The 20,846-nt window shown below is 48.6% G+C and overlaps 3 protein-coding genes across 3 annotated transcripts; 2 read left to right on the forward strand and 1 right to left on the reverse strand.

Moving 5' to 3' along the window:
- Nucleotides 1-672: 672 nt before the first annotated feature.
- Nucleotides 673-5,104, forward strand: fam53c (family with sequence similarity 53 member C; the record flags this gene model as incomplete). The annotated part of the gene is given in 6 exon segments (XM_079237201.1): nt 673-680; nt 886-955; nt 2,366-2,423; nt 2,704-2,941; nt 2,943-3,714; nt 4,799-5,104. Coding segments are annotated over 6 exon segments (1,452 nt in total).
- Nucleotides 5,105-10,705: 5,601 nt separating this feature from the next.
- LOC306750661 (heat shock protein beta-11-like) lies at nt 10,706-11,531 on the reverse strand (the record flags this gene model as incomplete). Its single annotated transcript, XM_079234127.1, has 1 exon — nt 10,706-11,531. One exon carries the CDS (start codon nt 11,529-11,531, stop codon nt 10,902-10,904), a length of 630 nt encoding a protein of 209 aa, XP_079090253.1. The 3' UTR covers nt 10,706-10,901.
- Nucleotides 11,532-15,827: 4,296 nt separating this feature from the next.
- Nucleotides 15,828-18,586, forward strand: LOC306754159 (early growth response protein 1-like). Its single transcript, XM_079238076.1, has 2 exons — nt 15,828-16,314; nt 17,234-18,586. Exons 1-2 carry the CDS (start codon nt 16,104-16,106, stop codon nt 18,217-18,219), a joined length of 1,197 nt encoding a protein of 398 aa, XP_079094202.1. The 5' UTR covers nt 15,828-16,103; the 3' UTR covers nt 18,220-18,586.
- Nucleotides 18,587-20,846: the final 2,260 nt, after the last annotated feature.

Genomic DNA, 20,846 nt, shown 5'->3' on the forward strand with positions numbered 1-20,846 from the left:
CCCCTAGGAGACATGGTGAGGGAGTTATGGCCCCTAGGAGACACTTAAAGGGGGTAATGGGCCCCTAGGAGACACTATGTGGGGGTAATGGGCCCCTAGGAGACACGGTGAGGGATGTTAGGGCCCCTAGGAGACACTATCAGGGGTTATGGACTCCTAGGAGATATGGTGAGGGAGTTATGGCCCCCTAGGAGACACTATGAGGGGTTAAGGACTCCTAGGAGACATGGTGAGGGGGTGACGGGGCCCCTAGGAGATTAAACCTCTTGTTTCAGCACATTTCTCCTCTCTGTTACATCATTGTTGATCACATTAATCATGAGTTAGGGTTCTGATCACATTAATCATGAGTTAGGGTTCTGATCACATTAATCATGAGTTAGGGTTCTGATCACATTAATCATGAGTTAGGGTTCTGATCACATTAATCATGAGTTAGGGTTCTGATCACATTAATCATGAGTTAAGGTTCTGATCACATTAATCATGAGTTAGGGTTCTGATCACTTTAATCATGAGTTAAGGTTCTGATCACATTAATCATGAGTTAGGGTTCTGATCACATTAATCATGAGTTAGGGTTCTGATCACATTAAGCCGCCTGTTCGTGGTTCAAATGATGACTCGTGTCTCTCCTTCCTCTCCAGGTGTGCGGGCAACAGCTGATTAACGATGTCTTTGTGAGAGTGGGCGGGGCTACCTGGACCTGAGGTGAGGAGGAGGAGTCTCAGCCCTCAGGCCCCCCCTCCTCCTGCGACGGACCAAACGGCCAGACGCCCAACCGGTTGTGGCTCTCCCCTCCCTCCTCTTCCTCCTCTTCTTCCTCCTCCCCTCTCCCTCTGTCTCCCCCCTTGGCCCCGCCCCCTGCCACCATGCTGTGGTCAGGCTGCTATTGGAGAGCCTGAGGAAGCAGACTCTGGAAGGTGACCCTGCTCCGCCAGGGGACGTCTATCAGGTGAGTCTGTCAGGAACTCACCTGAGCCCTGCTGTCACTCCTCAGGGCCAAATCACTCCGTTGTTTGAAGCACTGGAGCGCCGGAAAGAAACTCTAAAGCGGTGCGAAAAAGCTCTACAGCGGTGTAATGAATCACTAGGGCGCTGTAAAGAAGCTCTAAAGCTCTGTGAAGAAGCTCTATCGCACCGTAAAGAAGCTCTAGAGCGCCGTAATGAATCACTAAAGCACCCTAAAGAAGCTCTAGAGCGCCGTGAGGAAGATCTAGAGCGCCGTAATGAATCACTAAAGCGCCGTGAGGAAGATCTAGAGCGCCGTAATGAATCACTAAAGCGCCGTGAGGAAGATCTAGAGCGCCGTAATGAATCACTAAAGCACCGTGAGGAAGATCTAGAGCGCCGTAATGAATCACTAAAGCACCCTAAAGAAGCTCTAGAGCGCCGTAATGAATCACTAAAGCACCCTAAAGAAGCTCTAGAGCGCCGTAATGAATCACTAAAGCGCCGTGAGGAAGCTCTAGAGCGGCGTAATGAATCACTAAAGCGCCGTGAGGAAGCTCTAGAGCGCCGTAATGAATCACTAAAGCACCCTAAAGAAGCTCTAGAGCGCCGTGAGAAAGATCTAGAGCGCCGTAATGAATCACTAAAGCACCCTAAAGAAGCTCTAGAGCGCCGTGAGAAAGATCTAGAGCGCCGTAATGAATCACTAAAGCGCCGTGAGGAAGATCTAGAGCGCCGTAATGAATCACTAAAGCGCCGTGAGGAAGCTCTAGAGCGCCGTAATGAATCACTAAAGCGACCTAAAGAAGCTCTAGAGCGCCACAAAGAAGATCTAGAGCGCCGTATAGAAACTCCAGAGCCTTCACGTTGTCTGTTTGCTCTACCTTCCTGTCACTTTATGCAGTACTACTGCAAACAGAACAACACACACCAAAAAAAATATACTTGTTCGCTGATCCCTGTCACTATATTGCGCACATTCTCTAATAAAGTATATATAAAAAATAAAAAAAGAAGCTCCAGAGCCCCGTAAAGAAGCTCAAGAGCGCTGTAAAGAATATGTAGAGCACTGCGAAGAAGCTCTAGACACCACAAAGAAGCTATAGGTCGCCGTAAAGAATCTCTAGAGCGCCAAAAAGAAGATGTAGCGCGCCGCAAAGAAGCTCCAGAGCCCCGTAAAGAATCTCTAGAGTGGCGTGAAGAAGCTCTAGAGCCTTGACTGTTCTCCAGGTTCACTTCCCGTCTTCCACCATGAACACAATAAAGATAAATGTTTCACGAAAGTCATCTGATCATCTTTACATTTTTAGAAATGATAAACGGATTATTTTGTTTTTATTCAACAACCACGGCTGTCTGGAGTTTTGTCAAAATACAATTATGATTCTGTCTAACTCATCTTTTGGTCTTTCAGTCCCTGCTGGACCCGAAGCCCCTCGCCGAGTGCTGGCCCCCAGATGGCTTGATGCCTGGTGAGTGGTTCAGGGTTTTGTGATTTGCTCCAATTTAAGAATAAAAACACAACGATCCAGGAAAGTGTTTCAGACTCTGAGCACTGGATCCTACATTTCCCATGATGCAACTCAAAAGTGAAGATGTAATAATAGGGGTCCTTTTATACAGGGTTCTTACGGTCATGGAAAACCTGGGAAAGTTTCACTAAATGTTTGGTCATGGAAAAGTCATGAAATCCATTGGTCAAGATGTGTATGAACCCTGCCTACATGTCAATAATCCCTTGTGTCCTCTCAGAGAGCAGCTACTGGCAGCTCTGCCCTCCCTCCAAGTCCGGCCTGCAGGGGGGGTTACTGAGCTCTAGTTTCCCCCCCGGCCCCGTGCCCCTGGTGCCCCCAGATGCTCACCTGCAGGAGGGGGGCGACCCCCTGGACGGCGCCCCGTCTCAGCCGCAGCAGCACCGGCCCCTGGCGCCCAGCACATCGGCGTCTGAGCTGTCGCTCCCCGGGGCGCCGGCGGCCCCCCCTGGCCCCGGGCCCCCCCCCTCCCCCGCCCCCCAAACGGCACTGCCGCTCGCTGTCGGTGCCCGAGGACCTGTCGCGCTGCCGCTACACCTGGAGGCCCAGCGCCTCGCGGGTCTGGACTCCCGTCAGCCGCCAGCAGTGCCACGGGGGAGCCGGGGGAGGGGTGGCGGGGGGCGGTATAGGAGTGGGCGTGGCCGGGGGAGGAGCCTGTCCTCTCCGCGCCCCCAGCTCCTCCCTCAACTCGTCGCTGCACTCCTCGTCCAGCCCCACCTTCTTCAGCCTGGCGCTGTCCCCGGACTCCCCGCTGCCCTGGAGCTTTCCCTGGGACCCCAGCGAGGCGGCGGCGGGGGGCGGAGCCTGCTGCTGCTTCTTCCCCTCCCCCTCCTCCTGCTCCTCCTCGCCCTCGCCCCTGCACCCGCCTCCCCCTCCTCAGAGGCGTTTCTCGCTCTCCCCCGTGCTCATCAGAGACTCGGCCTCCACGTTCCTGCCTCCGCATCCCGTCCCGAGCCAGATGGCGGCGCGTCCGCCGAGCTGCTCGGCCGTAGTGGCGGCGGCAGCGGCGGCCGCGGCAGCTGCAGCGGCGGCGGCGGGGGGCCCGGTGCCCGCCTCGCCCTCCTCGGCCTGCAGCACGCCGTCCTCCCTGAGGCGCAGTCTGCCGCCACAGCTGCCGCGCTGCCACTCGCAGCCCTGCGACCTGCTGCTGCTCAAACCGGGCCTGAAGAGACGGCGAGACCCCGACCGGCCGTGTGCGCGGCCCGTCCTCGACTTCACCAAGATGACCCAGGTAATCGCCGGAAAAATGCATCAAAATACATCAAAACGTGTGGCCTGATTGGGAATCGTGACGAATGACTTTTCTAAGAGATTCAACCGGCCGTTTCCCTGAAAAACGCGAAAAACTGAAAACATTCACTCATCTTTGTGCCCATAGTGACACGCCATACTTTAACGTAGAGACATGATTAAAGTTTAAAATGTTAACAAATGTCTGGAGTTTATTTGCCCAATTTGCTATTGTTTGATAGCTAGCACAGTTTTCATGTAATTATTGTTCAAGTTTACAATGGGTGTGTATGGTGCAGGTTAGAGTGGTGATGTCATCGCTAGAGTGTGTAGGAGCTTCAGGATCTTGCGCAAAAAATATTTGTATTTTGTCATTTACTCCACAATTTTTCACTTTTCAAGCATAATTTATACGTATAAACGTAGGAAATATTGTCTTTTGTCGTAAACTTGAGTTGATTGAATCCACAGACTCTCACATTTGTTTGAATCTGCCTGATTGTGAGAGGAAGTCCACCTCTCCTCCATTAAGCCCCATGTTAAATCTGACCTCAATTGTCTCCCATGAAGCAAACCGGAGCAATTTCTAACCTGCCGTTACTCATTTCTAAACCCCCACAAACATTTAAGTAGACGGAAACGTTCACAAATGTCTTGTGCTTCTCCTGATTCCGTTATTCTTGGGATGGGAGTCACGGTTTTCTGTCAAATACAACAGTTTGACAGGTTGTTTTCGTTAAATCCACAGTCCAGTCTCACACACACATTCTAATATACAGGCATTGAGAGACACATACACACATACTTATTGTAGATACATAGGGAGACATATGAGTCTTAAGATCTTGTCTGCCCTTCACCCTGGTGGCCCAATCACCATGGTAGCCAGTGACCTCTGTCTATGAAGCAACATTTATTGAGACATTTTCTAGTTCTAGTTTATAATATTTGAGTTTATTTCAACATAAAAACATGAAGAAATAATCTTTTAATTGGGACTGTGTTTATAAGCACAACGTAAATATGTTCTTCCTCTTCTACATGCCCCTCCTCCTCCTCTTCCTCCTCCTCTTCCTCCTCCTCAGACCCGCAGCATCGACCCCCAGTGTCTGGAGCGCGGTGGCAGGCTGGCCTGCGGCGGTGACGTCTTCATGGGTTCGGACTCCTTCATGAGCGACTTCCGCGGCTCGTGCTCGCCGGCCGAGTGTCTGGGCCGGACGAGCATCGGGCCGCTGAGCGAGAGCGACGAGGAGTGCCGCGAGGAGGACGACGAGGAGGACGAGGACGAAGGCGAGGAGGAAGAGGAGGCGGGGGAGCGCGAGGCGGCGCAGCAGGCGGTGTTCGAGAGGGACTGTACAGAACTGGACTTGAACTTGATAGAAGAGAACTGAGGCGTTTGTAAATGGAAGGCTGTTCTCTGTTTCCGTAGTTTTTTTGGTTTTGGACCGATCTGAAGCTCCGCCCACCTCTCCAAGCCCCGCCCCGCCATCGTCTCCTCTCGCCTCCTTGCCACCAATGAGCAAGGCTCTCAGGAACAACACCTTCTCTCATCGGGTGAGCTGAAAGCTGACGACGACAGTGATGATGTGACTGCCGGCGGTGAAGAAGAGGAAGTGACCTTCAGTCACGCAGGTACCTGAGACCAGGTACCTGAGACCAGGTGTCTCCCAACCGCTGCTGGGTCTCTGTTCCACGCTTCGGTCCGACGAGGCCGCCGCGCCAACCTGACACGCCCATCGCCACGAAACCTCAGTCCTGCACCGTGACACCAGACACTACCTCACAGGAAGCAAAGGGTCAGTTCACCTGAGAACAAACACACAGGTAGAAGCAGGCGGAGCCTCAAACACACAGGTGGAAGTAGGCGGAGCCTCCAACACAGATAGAAGTAGGCGGAGCCTCAAACACACAGGTAGAAGCAGGCGGAGCCTCCAACACACAGATAGAAGTAGGCGGAGCCTCCAACACAGATAGAAGTAGGCGGAGCCTAAAACACACAAGTGACAGTAGGCGGAGCCTAAAACACACAAGTGACAGTAGGCGGAGCCACAACCACACAGGTAGAAGTAGGCGGAGTCTCAAACACACAGGTGACAGGAGGCGGAGCCTCAAACACACAGGTGACAGGAGGCGGAGCCTCAAACACACAGGTGACAGTAGGCGGAGCCACAAACACACAGGTGACAGTAGGCGGAGCCTCAAACACACATGTGACAGTAGGTGGAGCCTCAAACACACAGGTGACAGTAGGCGGAGCCTCAAACACACATGTGACAGTAGGCGGAGCCTCAAACACACAGGTGACAGTAGGCGGAGCCTCAAACACACAGGTGACAGTAGGCGGAGCCTCAAACACACAGGTGACAGTAGGCGGAGCCTCAAACACACAGGTGACAGTAGGTGGAGCCTCAAACACACAGGTGACAGTAGGCGGAGCCTCAAACACACAGGTGACAGTAGGCGGAGCCTCAAACACACAGGTGATAGTAGGCGGAGCCTCAAAGTCCTCGTAAGTTTAGTTTAATAACTAACGATCGATAAACATCCAGAAGCACGTTGATAATCTTCTTTTCGAGCGATGACATCATAAAGTATGACGTCATCGCTCCAGTTACCAACCTCAGAATGTGACGACGTCATCGTCTCTGAACCCCACCGTGTACTAATATCACAGAAGAGTATTTGTACACCGGTTATTTCACGGGTCAGAACGTTGGCACCTGATTTTGAGGATTTGATGTTTTAGTATTCATATCTAGGGACGGTATCGATCAATACTAGAACCCTTATCGATACTCGTATCAATGCAATTAGTGCTTATTTTTTACTATAATAATAATAATTCAAGGTTTCTTTAATGTCTAGTATTCAGCAGCAACGTGTCAGGTGTGTTTCTATCAGGTGAAGTGACCCTTTAATAATAGTCTAATATCAATAATTTAGTTTAAATCAATCACACGGATTAATATTGTTGTGTTTGTCAATAATAATAAGAACAATAATTCATCATGATGTTTGACATCCGATCACCGTTCATTCTCTGTTTGTATCAGGAAAGAGTTCAGAGTGTGGTAACACGCACACACACACACACACACACACACACACACACACACACACACACGGTCATGTGACTGGTCGTGGCGATGCGTTCAGGTTGGCTGCTGATTGGCGGCGTCGTCCTGTCAGACTTCACTTAGGGCAGGTAGCCACTGATGCTGTTGTTCACCTGAGTGTTCACACACACACACAGGGGTGTGTGTGTGTGTGTGTGTGTGTGTGTGTGTGTGTGTGTGTGTGTGTGTGAGTGTGAGTGTGACATCAACTCCTGGTGGTCATGTGACTTCAGATTGAATCCAGATTGTGTCATTTATTTATTTATTTTATTTATTTATTTATTTACGTCTTCTGAGCTCCCAGATGTTAAAGCACCACAGAAGAAGAAGAAAAGGAGGAGGAAGAAGAGGAGGGGTTTGAAGGTTTACAGTGAGGAAGACTCCTCTTCATCACTCATATCTCATGTTTTTAGCTGCTTTTATTCTCACTTTACACCTCACAGGAAACAAACTGCTTTTATTTTGAAATCAGAGAAAAAGTTAAATCTTAACTCCTGTAAGACATTTTGTTCGACTGAGCAGCAGTTTACTTAAGGATGTCAATCTAGAAACAAGTTTTTAATAAATCTAAATTAGTCTGGATTTTAATAAAGTAGAAGATGTGAAGTTGTGAACGGGACAGTTTTTGTTCTGTGTAGTTCGTCCTCAGAAGACTAGTTAAATCTGAAGAGTCACAGAACCACCAGAAGGTCAATGAAAGATGTTTTATGTTTGTTTTATTTATTTATTTTATGATATTTTCTCCCACTTTTTGCTTGAAAGTCACTAAAAGAAGAACTGCACGTTGGAGTTTGTTTCACACGTTTCCTCCTGAGAATCACTCGACGAGTCGAAAACCTTCGACGACAAAAGATGAAATATCATTTGTGGATGTGCCCCAAAGCATTCTGGGATCTTCCGGGGCTCTCGCTGCAGCCTCACACCGCGTTTCATGGGAATCGGGTTTGTAGTTTTCCCAAAAAATTGCTACTAAGAAACCGAAAGCATCCGCTCTAAAGGGTCTCGTTAGTGATGCGTTCAAGGACACTCGGACATCTGAGAGTTCATTTTTCCGCTGCAGATAAATAGAAGAAAGTTGGCGACTGAAACCCAGGAGACAATCAGCCGGTCGACAGGAACTCTGTCAGGAAACCACGTCTGAAGAAGTAAAGTGCGTTCGGTCGTTTCACTTCAGACCACTGTGAGCTTGGATGTCCAAATGTCCCTGAATGCACCACAGTTACGATTCAATAAAGTTTTCTCTGACGAGTGAAGCCGTCTGAACGTCGGCTTTTTACCAACGTGGCAACTTTGCTGTTTAACTCTCGTCTTGGTTTCACTTTGACAATGACGTCTTCTTCTTCTGTGGTGCAGCGTCTCATCGTCCATCGGGGTCAAAACATATCTGTTAACTCTCTTAAAGGAACAGTGCAGTTCTTAGCATACGCATGAAGAAGACAGGGCCGTTACCGAAACAATGGACTGTTCCTTTAAGAAGAGGTCAAAATTAGCTATGAACTAGCGTGTTAGCTTCACGTGTTGTTCACTCGAAAGTTAAGGAACAACCAACCAGACATGTCCCTGTAACACACACCTTGTCTCTGTAACACACACACACACACACACACACACACACACACACACACACACACACACACACACACACACACACACACACACACACACACACATTGTCCCTGTAACACACACACACACATTGTCCCTGAAACAAACACATACACTCACATTGTCCCTGTAACACACACATACACTCACATTGTCCCTGTAACACACACACACACACACTGTCCCTGGAACAAACACATACACTCACATTGTCCCTGTAACACACACACACATTGTCCCTGTAACACACACATACACTCACATTGTCCCTGGAACACACACACACACTATCCCTGTAACAAACACATACACTCACATTGTCCCTGTAACACACACACACATTGTCCCTGTAACACACACATACACTCACATTGTCCCTGTAACACACACACACACACTATCCCTGTAACAAACACATACACTCACATTGTCCCTGTAACACACACACACACTATCCCTGTAACAAACACATACACTCACATTGTCCCTGTAACACACACACACACACACACACACTGTCCCTGGAACACACACATACACTCACATTGTCCCTGTAACACACACACACACACTATCCCTGTAACAAACACATACTCACATTGTCCCTGTAACACACACACACACACACACACACACACACACACTATCCCTGTAACAAACACATACTCACATTGTCCCTGTAACACACACACACACACACACTATCCCTGGAACAAACACATACACTCACATTGTCCCTGTAACACACACACACACACTATCCCTGTAACAAACACATACACTCACATTGTCCCTGTAACACACACATACACACACATTGTCCCTGTAACACACACATTGTCCCTGTAACACACACATACACTCACATTGTCCCTGTAACACACACATTGTCCCTGTAACACACACACAAACACACATTGTCCCTGTAACACACATACACTCACATTGTCCCTGTAACACACATACACACACATTGTCCCTGTAACACACATACACACACATTGTCCCTGTAACACACACATTGTCCCTGTAACACACACATTGTCCCTGTAACACACACATAAACACACATTGTCCTTGTAACACACACATAAACACACATTGTCCTTGTAACACACACATACACACACATTGTCCCTGTAACACACACATACACACACACATTGTCCCTGTAACACACACATTGTCCCTGTAACACACACATAAACACACATTGTCCTTGTAACACACACATAAACACACATTGTCCTTGTAACACACATACACTCACATTGTCCCTGTAACACACACATTGTCCCTGTAACACACACATTGTCCCTGTAACACACACACAAACACACATTGTCCTTGTAACACACACATACACACACATTGTCCCCGTAACACACACATTGTCCCTGTAACACACACATACACACACATTGTCCCCGTAACACATGTATAGCTCAGTGTCCCCGTACCGCATCATAAACGAGCGCCCCTCTCCACACTCGCTCCTGATTGGCTGCTTTGTTTCTGCCGATTCTCCCTGACGCCCGACATGAAGCCTTAACTGAACATATTCTATTATTCTGTAAATCCAAACGTGAAAAAGACAAAAAAAGAAGCCTACCGGAGAGGAGTGTCCGTAGCTGTTGACTCTTAGTCCCTCTGTTCTTTATTTTATGATGTTTTCTCTTCATATTTCTAATCGGATGTCTGAGACGACGTGTCGGCGATGAACGCATCGTGTTTGAAAAAAATAAAAATAAAAAAAGCCGGAGGATGGAGTAGTGTACAAAGTTAGCGGAGAGACTCGACATCTCTCGTCTTTTAGAAATGTTTTTTATTGTATGTGATTAAAAGAACGACGATGAGGCAATTTGAAAAGCAGTTTGTGAATAAATTAAGTTTATTGAGAATTATTTTACAAAGAAAGGGGAAAACTGGTGTCCTGTGTTTTATTGTCGCTCGGTCCAACTTTATTCGTACGTGAAGAAGTCACGAGTTTCACAGAGAAAGATCGTAATATTACGTAAGGGGAAGTTAAACATCGGTAAATCACGAACTCATGGGAATAATCAAAACATAGAGAGTAATGTGAATAAAGTAAAAATTCAATTTTGAGAGTAAAATTAATTTGATGGTCAAAAGTCTGAAAGAAGAAAAAAACATTATATCTCAATTTAATGAGAACGTTTCAGTGAAACTAGTCAATTTATTAATAATAAAATTAACATGAGGATAAATGAGGTTGCATTTTTATGAAGCTGGAGAAATACGTCAGTTAGATACATCCTGTTATATTGTTTTATTGATCGGAATAAAAATAGTTATTGAAATAGTTGAGAAGCAAAACAATAAAAGACAATTAATGTGAATGTTGAGTCAAATAATCAACATGTTTAATTAAAACAAAACGTTCACTGTCCACATTTCACACGACAGTGAAACTAAGATCGGAGAACAGACGAGAGGCTTCACTCGGTCAGTTTCTCTCAGCAGAGCTGCTCTCTGACGAGGAGGAGGAGGAGGAGGAAGAGGAGGAGGCCGGGTCCGAAGTGAGTCTGATGGGGACCAGCCTCTCCTTCCCATCATGCAGCACTCTCTCCTGGGGGGCCTGGATCTGCAGCCGCCCCGCCACCAGCGAGCAGGTGACGGCCTCGGGGTCGACGCCGTCCGGTAGCTGGATCTCCTGCCTGAACTCCTGACCCCCGTAGGAGGAGGAAGAGGAAGAGGAGGAGTCCTCCTGCTTGCTCTCCGCCCGGCCGCTCACCCTCAGCCTCCTCCCCACCTGCTTGACGGACAGCACCTCCGGGGAGAAGGCCTCGGTGTCCAGGCTGAGGGCGAAACCGGCGCCCCCCAGCTGCCGCACCGCCACGGTCTGGAAGACCCCGCTCCGGGACCAGGTCTGGTCCATCTCCTGGAAGAGCCTCTGGTGCAGCTGCTCCATGTGCTCCAGGCTCCGCCTCGTCTCCAGCAGGTGGCGCTGCAGCTCCCGCTCCACCAGGTGCAGCAGCGGCCGGGTGTCGGGCCACAGGCTGCGGATCGGCCAGCCGGGGTCCAGCAGAGGCCGCATCGTGAAGGGGGACGGCTGGAGCCTGCTGGGACACAACATGCTGCTGGGTCTGGAGAGGGAGTCCGGAGTCTGCTGTTTATATACACACACACACACGCACACACACACACACACACTGGAACCTTCCAGTGTGTGTGTGTGTGTGTGTGTGTGTGTGTGTGTGTGTGTGTGTGTGTGTGTGTGTGTGTGTGTTCGTGTTCACCTCCTTTATTAAGACCATGACTCCTGCAGCAGAAATAGAACAAAGCTGAGTCGTGTCGGCATTCAGCCTCAAGAACACCAGCTGTTTTTAGACTGTGACACACACACACACACTCTCTCTCACACACACTCTCATAGACACATACACAGATATCTGATCAGTTTATTGATATTATTAATAAATATTCTCTCATTCTAATGAATACTTTTCAACTTGTTTTGTTACTTTTTTAACTTCAACATGTTTCTCAGTCAGAAGCTGTCCTGTCTCCTCCTTGTGTCTCCTTGTCTCTTGCCGTTCCTTCAAATACATCAGAAGAAGTGAGGAGCCGAAGGAAGGAGAGAGGAAGCTAGGTGAGGAAGGAGAGAGGAGGCTGGGTACTAAGGAGGGAGAGAGGAGGCTAAGGACTAAGGAAGAAGAGAGGTGGCTAAGGAAGAATCAAGAGGGCTAAGGAAGGAGAGAGGAGGCCAAGGAAGGAGACTAAGGAACAAAAGGGTCTGGAGGATGCGGGCATCGATCCCGCTACTTCTCGCATGCTAAGCGAGCGCTCTACCATCTGAGCTAATCCCCCGGTGATAGCTGTTAGGCCACATGATAAAAAAAAGAGAGGTTAAGTATGGAACGAGGCGTCTAAGGAAGGAGAGAGGAGGCTAAGTAAGGAGATAGGAGGCTAAGGAAGGAGAGAGGATGCTAAGGAAAGAGAGAGGAGGCTAAGGAAGGCGACAAGAGGTGAAGGAAAGAAAGAGGAAGGTAAGGAAGAATGCTAAGGAAGGAGTGAGAAGGCTAAGGAAGAAGAGAGGAAGCTAAAGAAGAAGGCTAAGGAGGGAGTGAGGAAGCCAAGGAAGGAGTGAAGAGGTAAAGGAAAGAGTGAGGAGGCTAAGGAAGGAGATAGGAGGCTAAGGAAGGAGTGAGGATGCTAAAGAAAGAGAGAGGAGGCTAAGGAAGGAGAGAGGATGATAAGGAAAGAGAGAGGAGGCTAAGGAAGGCGACAAGAGGTGAAGGAAGGAAAGAGGAAGCTAAGGAAGACTGCTAAGGAAGGAGTGAGAAGGAGTGAAGAGGTAAAGGAAAGAGTGAGGAGGCTAAGGGAGGAAACAGGAGGCTAAGTAAGGAAAGAGGAGGCTAAGGAAGGAGTGAGGAGGCTTTAACAAATCAAATGAGGCTTCCAATCAGATGTGAGCTAATGTGAGCTGTCACGTGACAGAGAGACAGGAGGAACAAACAGTTGGGTCAAAACCTTCCACTCAAAAAAAAAAAAAGTCTGGAGGATGCGGGCATCGATCCCGCTACTTCTCGCATGCTAAGCGAGCGCTCTACCATCTGAGCTAATCCCCCGGTGCCGCCTGTCAGGCCACATGATAAAAAAAGAGAGGCTAAGTATGAAGGAGGAGTATAAGGAAAGAGAGAGGAGGTGAAAGAAGGAGACAGGAGGTGAAAGAAGGAGACAGGAGGTGAAAGAAGGAAAGAGGAAGCTAAGGAAGAAGGCTAAGGAAGGAATGAGGAGGCTAAGGAAGGAGGCTAAGGGAGGAGAGAGGAGGCTAAGAAAGGAGAGAGGAGGCTAAGGAAGGAGCGAGGAGGCTAAGGAAGGAAATAGGAAGCTAAGGAAGGAAAGAGGAAGGTCAGGAAGAAGGCTAAGGAAGGCGAGAGGAGGCTAAGGAAGGAGAGAAGATGATAAGGAAGGAGGCTAAGGGAGGAGAGAGGAGGCTAAGGAAGGAGACAGGAGGCTAAGGAAGGAAAGAGGAAGCTAAAGAAGAAGGCTAAGGAGGGAGTGAGGAAGCCGAGGAAGGAGTGAAGAGGTAAAGGAAAGACTGAGGAGGCTAAGGAAGGAGACAGGAGGCTAAGGAAGGAGTGAGGAGGCTTTAACAAATCAAATGAGGCTTGAACAAACAGTTGGGTCAAAACCTTTCACTCAAACAAAAATGATCTGGAGGATGCGGGCATCGATCCCGCTACTTCTCGCATGCTAAGCGAGCGCTCTACCATCTGAGCTAATCCCCCAATGCAGGCTGTCAGGCCACGTGAGCAAAAAAAGAGAGGCTAAGTATGGAAGTGAGATGAGGCTAAGGAAGGAGCGAGGAGGCTAAGGAAGGAGAGAGGAGGCTAAATATGGAGCAAGGAGGCTAACGAAGGAGATAGTAGGCTAAGGAAGGAGACAAGAGGTGAAGGAAGGAAAGAGGAAGGCCAGGAAGAAGGCTAAGGAAGGATAGAGGAGGCTAAGGAAGGAGAGAAGAGAATAAGGAAGGAGGCTAAGGAAGGAGAGAGGAGGCTAAGGAAGGAGTGAGAAGGCTAAGGAAGGAGAGAGGAGGCTAAGGAAGGAGCGAGTATGCTAAGGAAGGAGCGAGTATGCTAAGAAAGGAGCGAGGATGCTAAGGAAGGAGAGAGGAGGCTAAGGAAGGAGAGAGGAGGCTAAGGAAGGAGAGAGGAAGCTAAGGAAGGAGCGAGGAGGCTAAAGAAGGAGGCTAAGGGAGGAGAGAGGATGCTAAGGAAGGAGAGAAGTGGCCAAGGAAGGAGTGAGGAGGCTAAGGGAGGAGAGAGGAGGCTAAGGAAGAAGAGGTGGCCAAGGAAGGAGTGAGGAGGCTAAGAAGGGAGTGAGGAGGCTTTAACAAATCAAATGAGGCTTCCAATCAGCTTTGAGCTAATGTGAGCTGTCACGTGACAGAGAGACAGGAGGAACAAACAGTTGGGTCAAAACTTTCCACTCAAACAAAAAGGTCTGGAGGATGCGGGCATCGATCCCGCTACTTCTCGCATGCTAAGCGAGCGCTCTACCATCTGAGCTAATCCCCCGATGCTGCCTCTTAGGCCACGTGATAAAAAAAAAGAGAAAAGCTAAGTATGGAACGAGGAGGCTAAATAAGGAGATAGGAGGCTAAGGAAGGAGCGAGGATGCTAAGGAAAGACAGAGGAGGCTAAGGAAGGAGACAAGAGGTGAAGGAAGGTAAGAAGAAGTTGAGGAAGAAGGCTAAGGAAGGAGTGAGGAGGCTAAGGAAGGAGTGAGGAGGCTTGAACCAATCAGATGTAAACTAATGTGCGCTATCACGTGACAGAGCGACAGGTTGTTTTGTGGTTCCAGGAGGAACAAACAGTTGGGTCAAAAACCTTCCAAAAAAAAAAAAAAAGTCTGGAGGATGCGGGCATCGATCCCGCTACTTCTCGCATGCTAAGCGAGCGCTCTACCATCTGAGCTAATCCCCCGGTGCTCTCTCATGTCTAGAGGGCTCTACTCTCTGCGGAATCTACGATGACAGTAAACGTTTTAATATTTACACCACGTGACGTAACGTTCGTGTGTTTATTAAAAACTATCCGTGTTTCTTTGGATATGTATTTTATGTATTGTAGAATAGACGTACTTTCCATGATGTAGTCTCAAAGATACAGGTTTATTATTCTTTAAGAAATTAACTCCTTTATTAATTCATGTATTTATAGCTGTACCACTCTAACTACATAAAGCTGAGTACATTTCTGTACTTTTACCACTTTCACTACATGAAGTTGATAATACGTGTGTACTTTTACTACTTTACCTCCATGAAACTGATAATACTTGTGTACTTTTACTACGTTAACTGCATGAATCTGATTACATTTGTGTACTTTTACTTTTTGAATTGAGAGCTTCAGCTTCTAACAGAGTACTTTGGGACTGTGGTACTTGTACTCCCCCCACAGAACCGGCTGTGGTACTTGTACCTCTGCAGTGTGTTCTTAAAGAGGCCCCGCCCCGCAGGAGCAGCAGTCCGACAGGAAAGCACCCAAATAAGGCTCGAGGAAGTGATGACGCGCCTGGCTGGTCTCCATGAGACGCGCAGCCCGGGAACCTGATCCGAGCTGTGACGTGTCTCCGGGGCTTCCGGCCATGGCGGCTCGCTGCTGGCCCGTTTACCGGCTCCGGTCCGGGTCCGTCCGGCAGGTTCTGCAGCCCCCGACCCGGACCGGGAGTCTGGACTCTACCGGACCCTACACGCTCCAGAACCCGCAGCCCCGGCGACCGCAGAGGAGCAGCGGGGCCCCGCTCTGCCCAAATATGGGCCTTCCGCCCGGCCATATTTGGCAACGTACGTCACGCAGGAGTCTTTATAAAGCCGGGAATCCTCGCGACGAAAGTGACACTCAAGTTCAAGTTGGCCCGAGCAACACGTGAACGCACCACGTCGTGGTCGTGGTCGTTGTTGTTGTTGTTGTTGTTTACTCTCCCGGTGCTCAAGCATCCACGCGGGACCGCAGCTGTCGACCCTCCACGCGGCGGCTTCCTCCAGCAGCAGCCCGGACAGAGCGCCTCTCCGCCGGCTCAGCAGGGAGATCAGCCCGGTGCTCCGGAGCTCCAGGAGCGCGCCTCCTCCTCTCCTCCTCTCCTCCTCTCCTCTCCTCTCCTCCTCCTCCTCCTCCTCCTCCTCTCCTCCTCCGGGATGGCAGCCACCACCGCGGAGCTACTCCTGCCGCTCCCGGACCCCCTGGCCGGCCTCCCGCCGCCGCCCTCCCCGCTGGACGGGTACTACTCCAAGCTGGAGGAGCTGCAGATGCTGCTGCAGAACGCCGCGGCGGGAGGCTCGCTGCTGGCGGCGTCCGCGGCGGAGGGAGCCGGGCTGCGGGAGCTGCTGGAGCCCGGGCAGTACGGAGGTGAGCAGCGGAGCAGGAGGAGGAGGAGGTTATGAGACAAATAAGTGACTTTAATGAGTAGAGAAAAGGGAATTATTCATGAACTTTGCGGATTTGAGAGAGTTTAAAGCTGTTTGAATGGATCCTTGTTGGATTTATTAAACAGGTAATTAATACAATAACATGAAGCCGTTCATAACAATAATGTGCTGAGAAAATAAAGACAGGACTGTGGCCTTATATTAAATGATATTGTATTATAATCAACTATATTATATTAAACTGTATTACATTATAATAAACTGTATTATATTCTAATAAGCTATCTTATATTACAATAAACTGTATTATATTCTAATAAGCTATCTTATATTATAATAAACTGTATTATATTCTAATAAACTATATTATTTTATAATAAACTATATTATATTAAACTGTATTATATTCTAATAAACTGTATTATACTCAAATAAACTATATTATATTATAATAAACTATATTATATTAAACTGTATTATATTATAATAAATTATATTGTATTATATTAAACTGTATTATATTATAATAAACTATATTATATTAAACTGTATTATATAATAATAAACTATATAATACTCTAATAAACTATATTCTATTATAATAAACTATATTATATTAAACTGTATTATATTATAATAAACTATATTGTACTCTAATAAACTGCATTATGTTATAATAAACTGTATTATAGTGTAATAAACTATATTATAATAAACTGTATTATATTATAATAAACTATATTATATTAAACTGTATTATATTATAAAATAAGATGTCTAATATGAGTTCTCTGAGACCTGAAGTTAAAATGTTATGTCAGATCTTCAGCCAATCAGAGCGCAGCAGCGTGTCTCCGGTGGGTCATGTGACCATTTCTTCTTTTGTGTCCCTCCCTCAGACTCTCTGGACCTGGACCGGCACAGCCCGCCCCCCCTCACCCCCCGCTTCTCGCCTCTGGCCTACAGCGGCCGCTTCAGCTTTGAGCCCGCCTCCGGCGGCGGCGGCGGCCTGTGGGCGGAGCCTCTCCTCAGCCTGTTCTCGGGGTTGGTCAGCGTCCCCGCCGCCGCCTGCGGCCCCTCCCTCTCCTGTTCGTCGTCGGCTCCGAGCTTCGGCTCCGTCCAGATCAGCTCCGGTGACGGCGCCTCCGTCTTCTCCGCGGCGCCGACGTACACGTCCGCCGCCGCCGGCTCCCTGCAGCAAGGCCCGCCCCCCGCCTACCCGGCCTCCAGGCGCGGCCTGCAGGTGGTGCAAATGCTCCCCGACTACCTGCTGTCGGCGGACGGTGGCGAGCTCGGCCCGGTCCGGGACCAGAAGCCGCTCACGCCGCTCTCCACCATCAAGGCCTTCTCCTCGGGGCAGGTCCAGCCCCGAGGCTCCGCCCACGGCCCCGCCCACCAGCAGAAGGCCCGGAAGGCCCCCGGCGCGCGCCAGTGTCGGACGCCGCCCGGCGAGCGGCCCTACGCCTGCCCCGCCGACGGCTGCGAGCGGCGCTTCTCCCGCTCCGACGAGCTGACGCGGCACGTGCGCGTGCACACGGGCCAGCGGCCGTTCCAGTGCCGCGTCTGCATGCGCGGCTTCAGCCGCAGCGACCACCTGACCACGCACATCCGCACGCACACCGGCGAGAAGCCCTTCGCCTGCGGCGAGTGCGGCCGCAGGTTCGCTCGCAGCGACGAGCGCAAGCGGCACGCCAAGGTCCACCAGAAGCAGCGGGAGCGCGGCTTTGCCCCGCTCACTCCCTCGGCCACGCCCACCTGCCCCGCCCACTCCACTGGCTCCTCCTACTCCTCCCCCGCTCGCAGCTGCCCCTCCCCCACCGCCTCCCTCTTCGCCTCCTCCTGCTGCTCCTCTCCGTCGGGGAGTCCTCTGTCCGCCGTCTGCTGACGGACAGGAGGCGTCCCCGCCGTGACCTTTGACCTCAGGCTGGAGCTCCGCCTCTAACGGCAAACAGGCGTTTGAACTTTTAGAGGTCAGAGGTCAGACGCGGGGCTGTGGCCTAAAAACTCTCCGCACCAAACTTCAGCGGGAAAAGAGCTGATTTAAGGAGAACGTGTACATAATGTGTACATGTAGTATAATGTACACCATGTGTAGATGTAGTATCATAAACATGACTGTGTACATGTAGTATATTGTACATCATGTGTACATGAACGTGTACCTACTGAGTAGGTTCTGGGATGTTTGGTTACTAGACTTTATACTGAACATGTTTCCTCTTCAAATGAAGAGAATAAAATGTTTAAACACGGTCGGCTTCATGTTTCTCTGATGAAGACCATGTGACCCAGGTGATGAAGACCATGTGACCCAGGTGATGAAGACCATGTGACCCAGGTGAAAGCTCCACAGCGAGCCAGTAAGAGGGCCTTGAGTCAAAGACGTCTCAAAATAATTAATAAAGAATCAGACCAGACACAAAGCAACAAATATCTTTGAAAAAAAAATCATGCTTATATATACACATAGTTACATTTATGTATTTATATTGTGGATGTAAAAGTTTATTTTTGGTTCAAATGAAACGTTAAAGTCAGAGTTTAAAGCTGCATTCTGGACACACACACTCCTGTCAGACCTGCCGTCCCTGTCCGTCTGGTTTCTACGTCACAGCTCGGATTACTCTAACACACACACACACACACACACACACACACACACACACTCACAGAGCCCGGGCGACCCGCCAGCAGAGGGTTCGCCAGCAGGAAGCTCCTTATTTGGCCGTCAGGACGTCCGCTGCAGCGACAGGAAACACCCTATTTGGGCTGTGTTCTTCCTGCAGACAGCTGCTGATGACAAAGTCTGATCCCATTGGCTGAGACACACACACACACACACACACACACACACACACACACACACACACACACACACACACACACGCAGGATTTACTGGGCCAGTCGGCTACAGAGGGTGTGTGTGTGTGTGTATAGATAAGATTAGATATTCCTTTATTAGTCCTGCAGTGGGGAAATTTGCAGGATTACAGCAGCAACCAGGTAAAGTTCTCACAAGAGACATAGTACCATCAAGAAATAAACAGTAAAAAAAAAAATACATTACTGAATTATAGATATATAGATCAAGCACAAGTTGAAGAGGTGATCCCCTATGTCGCACAGCTGTATGGTACTATAAACTCTCTAGTGGGGTAATATGGTACTATGAGTTCTCTACTGGGGAAATATGATACTATGAGTTCTCTGGTGGGGACATATGATACTGTGATGATATGATACTAGTGATGGATTCTGGACCCAGTTTTCGTAGTGTAGTGGTTATCACGTTCGCCTCACACGCGAAAGGTCCCCGGTTCGAAACCGGGCGGAAACATTCTTTGTTCTTTTTAAGACATTTCTAATTGCATTTATGTTGTAGAATCACTACTTATGAACATTTTAATTGCAATTACTTCAATTACACATTTGGTTCACATATTTATAAGACTTGTAGACATTAGTCCATGACATATGTATTAATCACATCATGACAGTAAATATTGAACAAAGAGACGACAGTCACACAAACACAACACTAATATGTAAACAAATATAATAATGTATATATGCTGTTGTTGCTCTGTCTTCATCAGGATCCTCTGCCGCTGTGAACTGGTCCATGCTGACGTGGTGGAAGCAGGAAGCTGTGAGGACATGGCGGCTCAATAAAGACACGTCATCTTCAGAAATGTACACAACCAAATCAACAACATTCAAATACTGAAAACAGAGCACCAGTATCTCACTTACAACGATGAAGACTTAAAGAATTAACCGGTTTGATGGACACTACATATTAGGGGGGGGGGGATCGATTCAGCATAGTATCGCGATATTTTGCGTGGCAACATTGTATCAATACACGGAAGCCAAGTATCGATCTTTTATTAAATAAATAATTAAAAAAAGGGTCCAAAATCAATTGCCTTTTCCGTCCACTAGATGGTGCTGTTGTGCTTTGTGGTGAGGTCAGCAGAGGTCCCGGGTCAGCGTGGTCGGTAGGAAGTTGGTGAAAACAAACATGGAGACAACGGAGAAAGAAATCAGAAATGCACCGCCCGCATTTAAATCAAACGTTTGGCCGTATTTTAGATTTTTTTTAACAAGGAAGGGAAGAACGACATGGATATGACACATGCGAGGCTTTGATAACACGCTCAAGACACTATATAATAATACAACAGCCGTGCCCAAGCTCCACACAGAAGTTAAGCTTCAAGTTGAGGAGTTGCATTAACGTGTGATGCGTGGACGTCCAGGGCCGTGGATTCATATGTGATGATAACAGCACGTCATCTTACAGAGGACTGGCAACTGCTGTCTCACGTTCTCCAAACAAGAGCAGTACATTTTTGTTTGTAAATGTAATTTAATGAATCTATAGACTGCTGTCAAACTCAAGGCCTGCGGGCCGAATCGGCCCGCAGGCCTTGAGGCCGAATTCCTGTGCTTTTATTTTGAAGGGAATTTTTAATGCAGCAGAGTGCCATCTATTCACACTCCTCAAT

Source organism: Taurulus bubalis (assembly GCF_910589615.1).
Source record: "Taurulus bubalis genome assembly, chromosome: 2".
Classification (NCBI taxonomy): Eukaryota; Metazoa; Chordata; class Actinopteri; order Perciformes; family Cottidae; genus Taurulus; species Taurulus bubalis.

Bases quoted from the DNA above. Each gene is read 5' to 3' on its own strand.
- LOC306754159 (XM_079238076.1), top strand. From the start codon at position 16,104: ATGGCAGCCACCACCGCGGAGCTACTCCTGCCGCTCCCGGACCCCCTG. The intron at 16,315-17,233 runs GTGAGCAGCGGA...TCCCTCCCTCAG, and splicing joins GGAGCCCGGGCAGTACGGAG to ACTCTCTGGACCTGGACCGG.